Here is a 13,902-nt window from a genome sequence, read left to right as displayed (position 1 = left end):
ACTCATTTAATACCCAGCTGTGCAATTTGCATCCATGTACAAATCCCCTTGTGGACCCCAATTCGGCAACCCCACATTTATTTAAATCACTTTAAATCTGAATTTGCAAAATTGATTTTCTAGGCAAGGGTATAAAAGAAATCTGGAATTAAATTGAAGCTATGGTTACAAAGCAGATTAGCCACTTGAATGATTGAAGAGTATTGAGGGGCTGAATAGCTTACTGTTGTACCTATATACTTATGTTAGTGTGTACTGGCTTAAATGGAAAGGGTATGATTATCATCATCTGGGTTAAAGTCTTTTTCAATTAGCCCAGGGATTAGTTTGTTATATCTTCCAAGAGACATGATTCATCAATGAATTACCGTGTGTTCACACAACACTTCAATTATCTCAGTATAGTTTAGAAAATGCCACATTGAAAGTATAAACACAAATTATTTTCTTACAACAAAACAAGAAAGGCTTATGTCATGTGTCCTCTGTTTGGGTACTGAAGCAAAATGACCTTTAGAAAATGTCAGTTTCTACATCTTCGAAGAATCAAAACCCGAGGAAACAGATCAATGATGCATCACCGCATCTTAGTATGAAATAATAGCTCTTGCAAATGGTATTGCCAGTCAATAAAATTTAACTAACTTTATGTTTATAATTGAAAGCAGCAATAAGTGATTGCAAAAACTTCTTATTTCAAATTCACATTCTGGTCTGTGAACATTTGTTCAAATATAATGATATTATGATGTATCTTGCAGGTGAGCAACTATCTACACTTTTGTCTATCTACACTTATTCAGTGAGTTGATTTGGTGGGCCGATCCTCTTGCACATGAAAACATTATTTCTGGATCACTGGAAGCATCTTGGTATCAGGTCAAACATGAGCAAGGAAATGTCCTACTGATTATCACTGTCCTCCCCCATTTCCTTGACTAATTAATCAGTGCTTCTCCATGTAGAATACCAATGAGGGAAAGAACTGAGGGTGGCAAGGGCACAGAGTCTTCTCTGTGGACAGTTCTCTATTGTGCATCAGTGACAAGCTGAGCAAGTACTAACAGACATAGCTGCTGGACTGGGTCTGCAGCAAGTAGTGAGGAAAACAAGTGGGAAAAACTAAACTCATTGTCACCAAAGTAGCACAGTGTGCACTACCTACAAGATGCACTGAGGAAATTCACCAAATATCCTCAACCAATGACCATTTCCATCTAGAATGATAAGGGCAGCAGATGCACAAGACCACGACTACCTGCAAATAGTCAAATCCACTCACCATCCTGACTTCTGAATTAGAATTTATTATCACGTGTACGTAAGTACAAGGATACATCAGTACAGTGAAAAGTGTACAATTTTGCCATGCCCAAAATCATCACAGGTACAAAGGAAACTAGGCACAGAATCTTAGATAAAGAAGAAAAAAATAAGGAAATATAGTTAAAAGTTCAACATTAAAGTTCTTCTTAATATAAATTAGAAAAATAAAGAAATAAAGTTAAAAGTTCAACACTGCAGTCCTTAAGTGCTAAGCCATACTCAGCTCAGATTCCCCACAAGGGTTTGAACTCCATGCTGAGTTTGACCTTTTCCACATTGGGCTCAACCTCACCACACTCGATAGTGCCACAGTGGCTGGACGGATCTCGGTCTGTCTGCTCTTGCTACTGCAGCAGATGCCAGGGGACCTCCACCGCTGCTGTGCTGGGCTCGCTCTCCTCCGAGCTGGCTTGCTCTCCTCCACATTGGAAATATGTGGCCATTCCTTCAATGTCACTGGGTCAAAATCCTGGAATTCCCTCCCTAAGGGCACTGTGGATCAACCTTAAAGAAGGCAGTTCACCACCACCTTCTCAAGGGCCACTAGGATCGAGCAATAAAAGCTGGCCAGCTGGTGATGGGCCACATCCCATAAGTGAAGAAGAGAAACTATCTGTTACAGATGCATCTATCTGGGACAGCATCAGTGGGCGTGACCACCACAATCACTGCAGAAACTAAGTCCGTCTTCATATTAAGGATACTATCTATCGTGTTGTGTGGCATTATCACTGGGCTATATGGGACAGACTTTGTATGGGCACACACAAACTGAAGCATAAATAACAATGTAATACTCAATGTAAGTGATGCCATAATTAATAGATCAGACCTGCAATATCCAGTTAAAAATGGTTGTGGCCAATTAAGTAACTAACAAGGAAAGAAGGCTCCACACAGCACTCCACCCTAAGGGCAGCACGGGGGCTCAGTGGTTAGCACTGCTGCCTTGCAGTATCTGGAACCTGGGTTCGATTCCCACCTTGGGCAACTGTCGCTGTGTGGGTTCCTCCCACAATCCAAAGATGCGTTTAAGTGAACTGGCCAAGCTAAATTTCCCATAGTGTTAGGTGCATTTGTCAGGGGTAAATGTAGGGGAATGGGTCTGGGTGGGTTACTCTTCGGAGGTACGGTGTGGACTTGCTGGTCCGAAGGGCCTGTTTCCACACGGTAGGGATCTAATCAATGACATGAAGCACAAAATGCAAAAGACAAGACTGAAGAATTTGCATCCACCTTCCAGTGGATGATCATCTTGACCTCTGCTCAAGGTTCCCAGCATCACAGATACCAGTCTTAAGTCAATTCTATCAGCACCACGTTTTATCAAAAAAATGGTTGAAAGCACTGGATACTGCAATGCCTATGGATCCCTGATAATGTTTCAGCAATAGTAATGAGGACTTGTGCTCCAGAACTACCCATACCCCTAGCCAAGCTGTTCTAGTACAACTATAACATTGACATCGACCAACAATGTGGAACAATGCCCAGGTATGTCTAAAAGACATTTGAACAGGTACGCAAATAGGAAAGGTTCAGAGAAATATGGACCAAACACAGGCAGATGGAACCAGTTTAGTTTGGGAAAATTGGTTGGCATGGACGAATTGAACCAAAGGGTTCATTTCCATCTGCCTGACTCTATGCTCATAAAAAGCAGGACAAATTCAACCCAGTCAATTACCATCTCCTCAGTCTACTCTTGATCATCACCAAAATAATACGAAGAGTCACCAACATTGCTATCAAGTAGCACTTGCAAAAGAACAACCTGCTCACTGATGCTAAGTTTGAGAGCACCCGAGCTAGTCTGCTCCTGACCCTATTACAGTCCAAAAACAGACAAAAAAGCTGTATTCCAATGGTGAGGCGCAGAGACTGCCCTTCACATCAATTTGGCATCCAACTGAATGTGGCATCAAGAAGCTTGAATAAAACTGGAAGCAATGGGAATCAGGAGGAAAACTCTACTGGTTGGAGTGTTGAAATGCAGTCTTCATATGACAGTTTAACAAAATCTATTCTATGAATTTAAATGGATTTTCAATGACATTGCTCACGACAGTATGTATAATATGCAATTTCGTGGCACTGATGTTACAATATATACTGTAGAAAGTATTATTCTCCCACTAGAAATGTATTTTGTCTAGCCTTCTAAAATCACAGTCAATAGATATTGGCATTTAGGGAGGTATGTAGTGGCAATCAAAAATTTCTAGCATTCAGCTCCAATGAACACAGCATAAAATAGCATTCTTTCAATGACATTTTGTTATTTTTTTTTCAAGCTTTAATATTTTGATACTCTGAATGAGCTCTCTCAGAAGTTTTGAATTTGTATCTGTATTTAAACAGGCTATTTATGATATATCTATAAAACTGAGGATTTTGTCATACTTTTATAAAATTTGTTGACAATTTTGGCAGAAAGATTACTTCCAAAATAATTGTGGATATTTGCACTTTATTGAAAAGCATGTTTACAAACATCAATGCCTTACGGCATATCAGCTTAAATCTCTTCAGCTTTGAAGATTTTTTCGGCAGGTGGATATCGAAGGGATTCGGACTCAGCTTTGTGCACAAAATAAACTAAAGTAGAATTGGCTATCACCAACACAGCATTTTTCAACTTTTGTATTTGAGTCTGGGAAAAACACTGATACATCATATCCATACAAGATGCATTCACAGTCAAAATTAAAATAATTATAGAAACTTAAATCAATAAATATCTAATATCACATTAATTCAAACAAAAAATCTCCATCACAGCCACAAAATTAAATTATTTATTTGTTCTGTATTTTAACCAGAAACATTTTAGAAAATTAACTTGCAGTAAAGCTGAAAGATTGAAATGTATATTAAAAACAATTGCAGATATGTCAGTGAGTTTGATGGGGTGATTTCCCCAATTTCTGCCACATTATGTTTATTTGACATCACAAAGAAGTGCTACTCCGCGTAAAATCCAATGTTCAGGGGGCTGAACTGTTCGCAGGTCCACTGTGGCTGTGTAGTTTAGATCAGTTCGAACTGGTTTTTTGTAAATTGGGCAGGAATATAACCGAGGATCCTTGGGGCCTTGTGAAAAAAAACAAACACATTTACAGTAGGAATTAAGAAAGGCTAAGCGGTGCAGATACAATACACAGAATCTTCAAAAGTGAATATTAACAAATTCAGTCATTACCCCGAATCAAATTAGATTCCTTACAGTGTGGAAACAGGCCCTTTGGCCCAACCAGTCCACACTGACCCTCCGAAGAGTAACCCAGCCAGACCCATTTCCCTCTGACTAATGCACCTAACACTATGGGCAATTTAGCATGGCCAATCCACCTGTCCTGCACGTCTTTGGATTGTGGGAGGAAACCGGAGCACCCGGAGGAAACCCACACAGACACGAGGAGAATGTGCAAACGCAACACAGACAGTCGCCCGAGGCTGGAATCAAACCTGAGTCCCTGGTGCTGTGAGGCAGCAGTGCTAACCACTGAACCACCACTTGAAAATGTCACTTAGAAATTAGATATCCCATACCCTACATTCTAAATTTAAATCTCTTGACTACTTAAGAAGTATAACTTTTTTAAAAACTGACTAGAAGACCAAAATTAGACAAACAGAGAATTAACCTTTCCGGAGTAAGTTTTGAGGAGATAATAGGAGTTCAGTGAGGTAATGTCATGGAGGAACTTAATAGGTATGAACGAAATTTGTAAATGAGGTTTTGGGGAATGGGGGATCAATGTAAGATTGTATCTCATTATATGAGGTTGCAAATTATGACAACTGGGACTCAGGGGGCATCAGAATGTATGCTTCAGAGTTTTGGATTCCATGAATGAATTTAAAATAAACACAGAAAAGTGAACATCATGTAGAAAAGGAGTACTGAAAATCATGTCAAATGGCTTTAGCAAAAATCAGTGGTCAAGGTGTACACAAAGCTGTCGATATTCTCTCAAATCTGCATTCAATTATCAAATCTGTCAGTTATTCCAGCATTCATTTTATGCAGATCCAGAGGAACAAGGATTAATGAGGCTCACAATTAATACAGACTTTTTCAACCAATGTTTACCAGTGTTAATTCTCCAAATACTTCATAATGAACTGTAATTTTCAACCTTATTCATTAATATTTATTAGGCATATCTATATTGCATGACTTTAGTATTCTAAATCCAACTTAGTTACTTTAAAGAATTAAAAATGTATTGCATACTTACTCAAGTTATTTTGAGCGGAAATATGTATGACAGGTAGCAACTCAAATAGCACTTTAGGCTTAGATTCAATGAGCTTTGCATTCCGCCTATCCCATCCAGCTCCCTCCAAATACAGCCCGTACACATAGACTCCCTCTGAGGGGGGAGCAGTGATGTCATCTTTCATCCATTTGCTGACTTCATTGCACAAAACCACACTATCGAGTGCCCAACCTTTATGAGCACGAGTAACTTCCTGTTGAGTAAAATTTAAGAGTGACCATCATGTGTCCAATAATGACGTATAAAGTGACTCGTCATGATCATGTCTGTTATGATGTGAGATCATGCAGTAAGATCTCCCTCTCTGTATTTGCTAGTGTATGAAAGATGTAACAATACATTATTAATGAGACTAGCCTACAGTACAATTACTTGCAAACTGTAAGATTCAGTGGTAAAGTGTAGATATTTTTCACAATTTTTCATTGAATTTACAGCAGAAACAAGGTTGTTTGATTCAACTGATGTGTAAATGTTTTCTCCATGTCACCTAATCCCATTTTCTTTTACCTCTTTTCCATTAAGCAACTCTTTCATCTATTCTTAAATACTGATATGTTGACATTTAACTGTTGCATATTTCTGGTGCAACTTAGTTAATTGATTGAATTTTCCAGATCACCAAGAGTTTGGATGTAAACTGAGAGATGCATGTCAAGACCCATTAGAAGTCCTGACATGGGAGTGCATGTGCTAAATTGTTTGTGAAGTTTAGGCTTTCAATGCACTGGTCTTCACTGCCTCTGATCCTCTGTGAACATCTCCCAACACTGATCTCAGTATCAGAGATATGAACCAGATGTGTGGAACTTATCTGGAAATTTAATCAAGAAATGTTACACTATTTCAGTGATTAATATGTGTAACTGAACTGGTCACCACAACTGGCATTCCCAATCGTATCCCCTCCCTCCCCAATGCGACATCCCCTTCAAATTGATCCACACCTACCTATATCAGACTGTACGTCCTCCCGCCTGCAACTCCACCCAAACCAATTACCCCTGAACAACTTGACTACCCTTTCTCACTCAACCCCACCAAATGATCAACCACTCACTAACCCAAAGAAATGACTGGACATTTAAAGATGTAGCTGAGTACAATGGCTACTGCCATAAAGAGGAGTTTGCCATGTCTTTGTCCAGCTTTTCAGCCTTCCCATTTAAAAACTCTGCTGACCTTTCCATACCTCAGCTGGGATTGGAAATGCCAACAGAAAATTTGTGAAAAGGGGGTAGGCTCACAGAAATCGTCATGGACCCATCAATGCACCTAACACTCATGCTGACCACCAGACTTGGGCCATATTTCTGATGATTCATGTCAATGAATTGATACTTTTACAGTAAGATTTTAAATTATATGAAACCTATTTACGTGGTGGTACATCTTCAGGAGGTTGGATAGTTTTAATTGTTTCAATGCAAAGTTTCTTCTGCATCTGCAATGCTTTGCAGAACTAAATGACGGGTTGCATGGTGGCTCAGTGGTTAGCACCGCTGCCTCACAGCACCAGGGTCCCAGGTTTGATTCCAGCCTCAGGCGACTGTCTGTGTGGAGTTTGCACATTCTCCCCGTGTCTGCGTGGGTTTCATCCAGGTGCTTTGGTTTCCTCCCACAGTCCAAAGATGTGCAAGTCAGGTGAATTGGTCATGCTAAATTGCCCATAGTAATAGGTGCATTAGTTAGAGGGAAATGGGTCTGGGTGGGTTACTCTTTGGAGCGTCGGTGTGAACTGGTTGGGCCAAAGGATCTGCTTCCACACTGTAGGGAACCTAATCTAAACATTGAGTAGTGTGTGAGATTCCTGACGCATAGCTTGTGCACATAAGCATAAGAATGCAATTCCCTCTCTAAAGCTTGATGGAATTAATGAACAAAACGTTTGCCTGAGAGTTAAAGATTAAATTCTTCAGATCTAATGTTATTATTTTGCTCTCAAAGGAATGAACCATGGAAGAACAAAAACCATGGCAAATTAACTGTTCTTGGATACGTGTTTCAACTAAGAATTACCACTGATTCTTTCATGTGCAACAGCAAAATCTTATAATTAGTCTTTAAGTGTACACTTATAAAAATGATCTTGAAAAGGAATCATGTAGGATGCATACAGAAAAAGCTGCCGCTGCCTGCTTTGCACACGTGCTAAAAGTTGAATTTCATCTCTTATAGGTTTACAGCTATATTGCGATTACCATTGTGTTGGTAAAAGCCTGTATTTTCTTTTGGGTCATGTTCTTTTAAGAACATAATTATGCTGGGAACATTGCGAAAGTGCATTAATTGGTTTCTTGACTATGACATCAATGGATACCTAATGCTTATGTGAGCTCAGGTTACCATGGGGATCAATGACCAGGAAACAAACAGTTAATAGAAAGCTAACTACAATGGATTTGGCACTTGAGAACACAGAATCAGTGCAAGATAAAAAGTAAACCCAGCTCTATTTGAATAGAACAGTTTTCTATTTACTAATGTTCAAGAATGCACCAGTTCAGAAAAAAGGGATGTCTGTGGACTGTGAACTATTAGGATCGTCATTATCTATAAGAGAGAAGATCCATAGATGGTGTCTTGTCAGTAATGATCAGTAATGGGAACTTTAAACAGAATACAGATTCTGATCAATGTAACTTAGGAGATGAAAGAGTTGGATGGGAATTAAGAGATCTTAAAAAATGAAGGCTGAATTCGACAGGTTATGAGATTGAGTGTGGTTCAATATTTGTGCAGAAAAACCATGTGATTGGAAATGCTAATAACTATGGGTAGCAAATCTTTTGTGTATCAACAATTTACTGTGAAATTTACTTTTTTATTTGAAATATCCTTTACCTGTTAAGTAATGTTTGAGTTTTGTTGATTTTAATTGGATTATTACAGGAAGTCCTATCCAGCAGTTCCTTTCCAGTGATGTAATGGGCATTTCTTTATTTTTCTCAAAAAAGTGCTATTAGGATCATAACAATGTTAATGATACATCATTACAACTAAGATCAACTAAATCAGTATGGACCAAGATCTGAAATTGAGATCTTGGCATGTCTTGGTAGATCAAGATCATCAGTTCAGAGGTCCTGGAACCTGCTAATTCCATCAGCAAATGTGCACTGTTGAGCCAATGCTTAGCTCCATTGATATGAAAATGGTGGGCACAGACACTTACAACTGGCAGATTCTTGCTGATAGTCTCCAGAGGTCACAGCTATCTCAAAAAGCATTGGAAGAGCCACATAGAAGTGAAAAGGTCACCTAGGCCAGAGGAGAGCCAGGTACCATGCACTGTATCTCATCTCAGCGCACTGTACTCTGCTGTAGCAATGCAGCTGATATGACTATGCCAGAATGGGCTTTCTAAGTCACAGGAGGCAATTTGCAACACAGTTGAGCACCATGTGGGAGTAAAGGCTGCCACAATATTGAGTATGATTCAGGTTGCCCATGTATTGCAATGACTTTTTCCTGAAGCCAATGCACTGTATATTGGCTGCTTAAATCATTACAATTGCAACTGCTCTTCTTCAATTTCAGCCCCCTCCCTACTTTTTGCATTTCTCCCCCCCTCTGAGGCTTCATTTCCCCCTCTGCCGCCTCACTTCTCAGACAGTTTATGATAAGATCTTTTAAAATTGTCTTATAATATTGCTTTTGTCTTTTGCATAACAAATATTTTTGCTTCTGTCAAAAGTACATTAGCAGACTCCTGTAAATATTTGAAATACCACATAACTAAATCGCAAAAAATTAAAACTTGTTTTAACAAGCCAGGTTTCACTAAGAATCCAAATTGTCCGGTGTTACCATTAGTGGGGTCACAATCGTACAATGTTAGTAGTGCAGTTTAATTAACAAGATCTCAAAAAGAAATGGCGATACAATGCACAGCAACTTGAAATTAAACCATAGAATCCCTTCAGTGTGGAAGCAGGCCATTCAGCCTATTAAATCCACACCAACCCTCCGAACAGCGCCCCAGCCAGACCCACCCACCTACCTTATCCCTATAACCCTGCATTTCCCATGGCCAATCCACCTAATGTGCATATCTTTGGACTGTGGGAAGAAATGGGAGCACTTGGAGGGAACCGACGCATACACCAGGAGAATGCACAAACTCCACCTGAGGCTGGAATCAAACTTGGGTCCGTGATTCTGTGAGGCAGCAGTGCTAACCACTGAGCCACCATGCTGCCCTCATTTTGTAAAAGGCTGCCACAAAATTGAACACGATTCAGTTTGCCCATGAATTGGAATGAATTTTTCCTGAAACCAATGCATTGTATATTGGCTGCTTAACAACAGGTTTAATGCAGCAAAATGCCACAATTAAAATGCTGATAACTTGTTCACATGAGCTATATCTAGAAATGTCAACAGCAACTTACATTTATAATATGCCCTTTAATGTCAAGAAACATGCCAAGTTGCTTCATTGGAGGTTTATGAAATAAAATCTGGCTGTAATTCACGTTAGGAAGTACTTGGAGAAGTGAAAAAGAGCTTGATTAAAATAATGAGATTTAAGGAGTGCTTTTGAAAAAAGTAAAGTTCAAGAGGTGGAGAGGGAGAGGGAGGGAAATACGCATTACAGATCAAAGGCATTTCGAGATCAGGGAGGATTATAGGGCCGGAGAAGGAGAAATATCATGGAATAATCAGAATGAGCATGAGAACTAGGATGAGAGTTTTGAAATCTAGACACTAGTGGACTAAGAGCTAATGTAAGTCAGGCATCAGCTGATGGGCAAATTGGACTTGGTATGAGTTGGATTTTGCAGCAGAATTTTGGATGAGCTTGATTTTATATAATGCGGATGAAAGGCAACCAGTAAGGAAAGAATTGGAATAACCAAGTCTTGTGGTAACAAAATAACTGTAATTAGTTTTGAACGAACAACTGTCACACATTCAGGTAGTGTTAATTTTGCGAAGCATGGTGGGATTGGAAATAGCATTTCACTTGCACAATCTTTGGAATTTTTTTTAGCTAGAACGAGGCACAAATTGCACAAAAATTCACAAATAGACGAGATAACTAGAATTAGCATTACTTGTCTCATTGCTGTTAGAAATCCTTGAGGGTTAAAAAAGCCAGTCATCCAGAAGCAGTTTGGTCGCCCTTCAAAAATCCAGGAATGAAATTGGCAATTTCGTTCCAACAATTCGGTAAACCAAAATCCAAGTGTGCTTGATTCCCAGGATGTCTGGAGAACAAGACGAGATTTTCAATACAAACTAAATTAATACTCTCATCTGAAAATGTGGACATCACCAACTTTCTTACTGAAGTAAATTGTATTATCTGAAGTAGAGATGATAAAAAATAATTAGGCATTGTTGCTAACTTATAGGTACAGGTTCAGAATAAAATCTTCATTGGGTTAGTATGATCAGCTAAATGCTTTTTTATTCTAAGGCAATTTGAACACTGTATTCATCTTTATTCTCACTTTACTATGACCTGTAGACACTGGATTGCAGAAAAAAAGTGTTGGTTCTGGCACCCTCTGTGGTCTAAACAGTATTTACCTTTTCACTTGCATCACCATACCTCTAGAGCAAAAATTGAAAATGGGATCAGTGTGGTCAGGTCTTTGTTGACTGGGTGAAATGGCATCTTTCTGTGCTGTAAATACCTTTGAGTCTGTAAGCATTGTATTTTGAGCAACTGAGTGTGTAATGCCCTCCTTGGTGCTCTGAGATTTTGTTCCAATTGTCTTTTTATACATTAGGCCCTCTGGCCTTCATACAATCCTACCCCAACAACCAGTCCCTATGTTCTTACATATCAACCTCTGCTAATCCACACAACTCCATCCACCCCCAAAGACACTTCATACTTGCCATGTAAATCCCCAGCCTTCCACTCATCCCCATTGCCCATTACAGCTAAACCACCCAGAACACCACAGGTAGACAGCATAAACCAGGTTGTGATTAAATAAAATAAAGTTATAAACAGCTATTACAGAGTTCACTGTATAAAGAAGTCCTACTCTGGAAGCTCATTCAATTTAATTGCATTTCCTTAGGGACTCAAATCATATAAAAACAAACATTGCATTCATAATCCCACATACTTGCCTTCCTTTTTGAGCTGTTCATCAAATTGAGAACTTACAAGCAGCAAACCCCTAAAACCCATGAGATAACAGTACGTTGGGAAGAGCAGCCAATCTTTAATAATGATAACACTTGGGGTTATGTCAATAAACTGCCATTGAAGTAATTGTAACAAATCTTTATCAACTTTCAGGCATAAGGATGGAGTTTTTATTCAATTTTTTAAAGGACTGGCCTTTTAAAAAACTTGGCATCTTGATAGTTCTAAATAACTTTTCCATGCTTCAATAGGACTTATAACCTGTCAAAAGATTCTTAACTTCCTCACTGTAAGGTAAGACCTTTCCTGCAATTATAACAGGGCTTATTTGAATTTAGCATTGAGGACTGTGCCAGTAGTTGAATATTCCATGACAAATGGTCATCACTTTATAATTACCCTTTTCCATCGTGATGGAATTCTTGCATCATACATGCAGTCCAAGGCATCTCTGAGGTTTTCACTCATAATGATAGTTCCATCAATTGCAAGCTTTAAATCTATAAGAGTGTTTCGCACCAGAGTAATTACTCTTTGCATTCTGTCAATTTCTTGACGAAGGAAGATGTTCATTGGTTGCAGTGCTCCCATCCTCTGCAGTTTTTCTTTCACCTGACAAATAATTCAAAGTGTTAGCTTAATGAAATCTCTTGTCTGCAGTAAATAAGGCAATGGACACTAACTCTAACAGGTGTGTACACTCTACAGAGAACGAATGGGATTCAGTTCACCAGTTCTCATAAGGAGGATCAAAAAGGCAGGTATCTGGTAACACTACCTGGGTGTAACAATGTGGTATAGACCAGATCAAATCCCCTCAAAATGTATTAAGATGATAGCCTGGACCCTAACTTTTTCTTATTTTACAGGTAAATGTAACACATTGCGTTCCAGATGCAATTCGATTGGTCAATCTACTTGAGTTTAAGAAAAAAACATACTTTATTTTTACACTACATTTAAAATACAGAAAAAATAAAAGTTTGCCACCACATGGTTTCAAATATTTGTAGTATTGCTCTCTGACAAAACATTGAGGCCATTTATAGCTTACCTTCTGAATGAGGGTCTGTTGATGTACAGGCCCTGGATTTCATTGTTCAACTACATGTTTCCCTCACGACGGAAGGATCCTGAACTGATCTGGAGTCTTAACCATTCAGCTCTTTCCGACAACCACCAAAACTGCTTAAAGTTCTTTATGCACTTTCAGCACGGCGAAAGGAAACAGTGATTTTTTTAATAGTTCTAGAAGAACTTTAAACCACTTCTCAAGAATGTCTGAGAATGAAGCTTTAATGATTACAAGAAATGGGGGTTCGTATTAAATTTGAGACCATATTACTTAAGTGAAGGGCAGAAGCATGGGAAAGAGATACGCCTATTGTGGAAATCAAGCTGAAAGAGGACACAGAATACAAGAAGATATGATAAGAATATAAGAAACTCTTGCAGACCATTTAGCCCTTTGGGCCTGCTCTTCTAGATCAGACTTGATCTTCTATCTGAATTACATGTTCCAACAGTATCTTCATATACTTAGTATCCAAACATCTATTGACTTTTGTTTTGAAGATACTCAATGACTGAACATACATAGCTGTCTGCAGTTGAGAATTTAAAATAATCCAACCTTTTCAGTGAAGGAATTTCACATCTTATATTAAATGTTCAACCCCTTATTCTGAGATAGTGAACCAAAGTTCTAGATTGCACACCCAAGGAAATATTTTCCTGGTATCTGTCTGATCAAGCCACATTTTTACACAGATACCACAGCCAACAGTGAATGAGGAGTAAGTAATATCAGACGTTATGAATCCTGCTGTAAGTAACTCAGCTCGTGACTCCCAAAAGTCTGTCCTCATGTACAAAGCACATGACAGCCCACTTGATTGGAACCACATCCACAAACAATTATTCCAGCCATCACCAATACACACAGTGTACATCTCCAAGATGCACTGTAGAAATTTGCCAAGTTTCTTTCCATAGCAAAGTCAAGGGATGCAGGTACATGGGAACTCCACAACCTGCAAGTTTCTCTCCAACCCACTCATCATCTTCATATGTAAATATATTGTTTTTCTTCACACATTTGCTCGGTCAAAATCCTGGAACTCTTATTATAAGAGCGTTTTAGGTATGCTCACATTAGCAGTTCAAGAAGACAGCTCA

General features: G+C 38.9%; 1 protein-coding gene across 2 annotated transcripts in view; it reads right to left on the bottom strand.

Moving 5' to 3' along the window:
* Window positions 1-1,364: 1,364 nt before the first annotated feature.
* The window catches only part of dnah5 (dynein, axonemal, heavy chain 5), a 352,727-nt gene continuing 340,189 nt past the window's right edge, over window positions 1,365-13,902 (bottom strand). For both annotated transcript variants that reach the window (XM_072575131.1, XM_072575132.1), the window contains 5 exons: window positions 12,124-12,336; window positions 10,673-10,825; window positions 5,571-5,805; window positions 2,644-4,419; window positions 1,365-2,586 (listed from right to left, as the gene is read on the bottom strand). In XM_072575131.1, the coding sequence (XP_072431232.1) occupies window positions 4,268-4,419; window positions 5,571-5,805; window positions 10,673-10,825; window positions 12,124-12,336 (753 nt within the window). In that variant the 3' untranslated portion in view covers window positions 1,365-2,586; window positions 2,644-4,267. The remainder of the gene's footprint in view (window positions 2,587-2,643; window positions 4,420-5,570; window positions 5,806-10,672; window positions 10,826-12,123; window positions 12,337-13,902) is intronic.

Source organism: Chiloscyllium punctatum, chromosome 8 (assembly GCF_047496795.1).
Source record: "Chiloscyllium punctatum isolate Juve2018m chromosome 8, sChiPun1.3, whole genome shotgun sequence".
Taxonomy (NCBI): Eukaryota; Metazoa; Chordata; class Chondrichthyes; order Orectolobiformes; family Hemiscylliidae; genus Chiloscyllium; species Chiloscyllium punctatum.
Note: the sequence above shows the minus strand (reverse complement) of the source record. Positions and strands in the feature narration are given on the sequence as shown.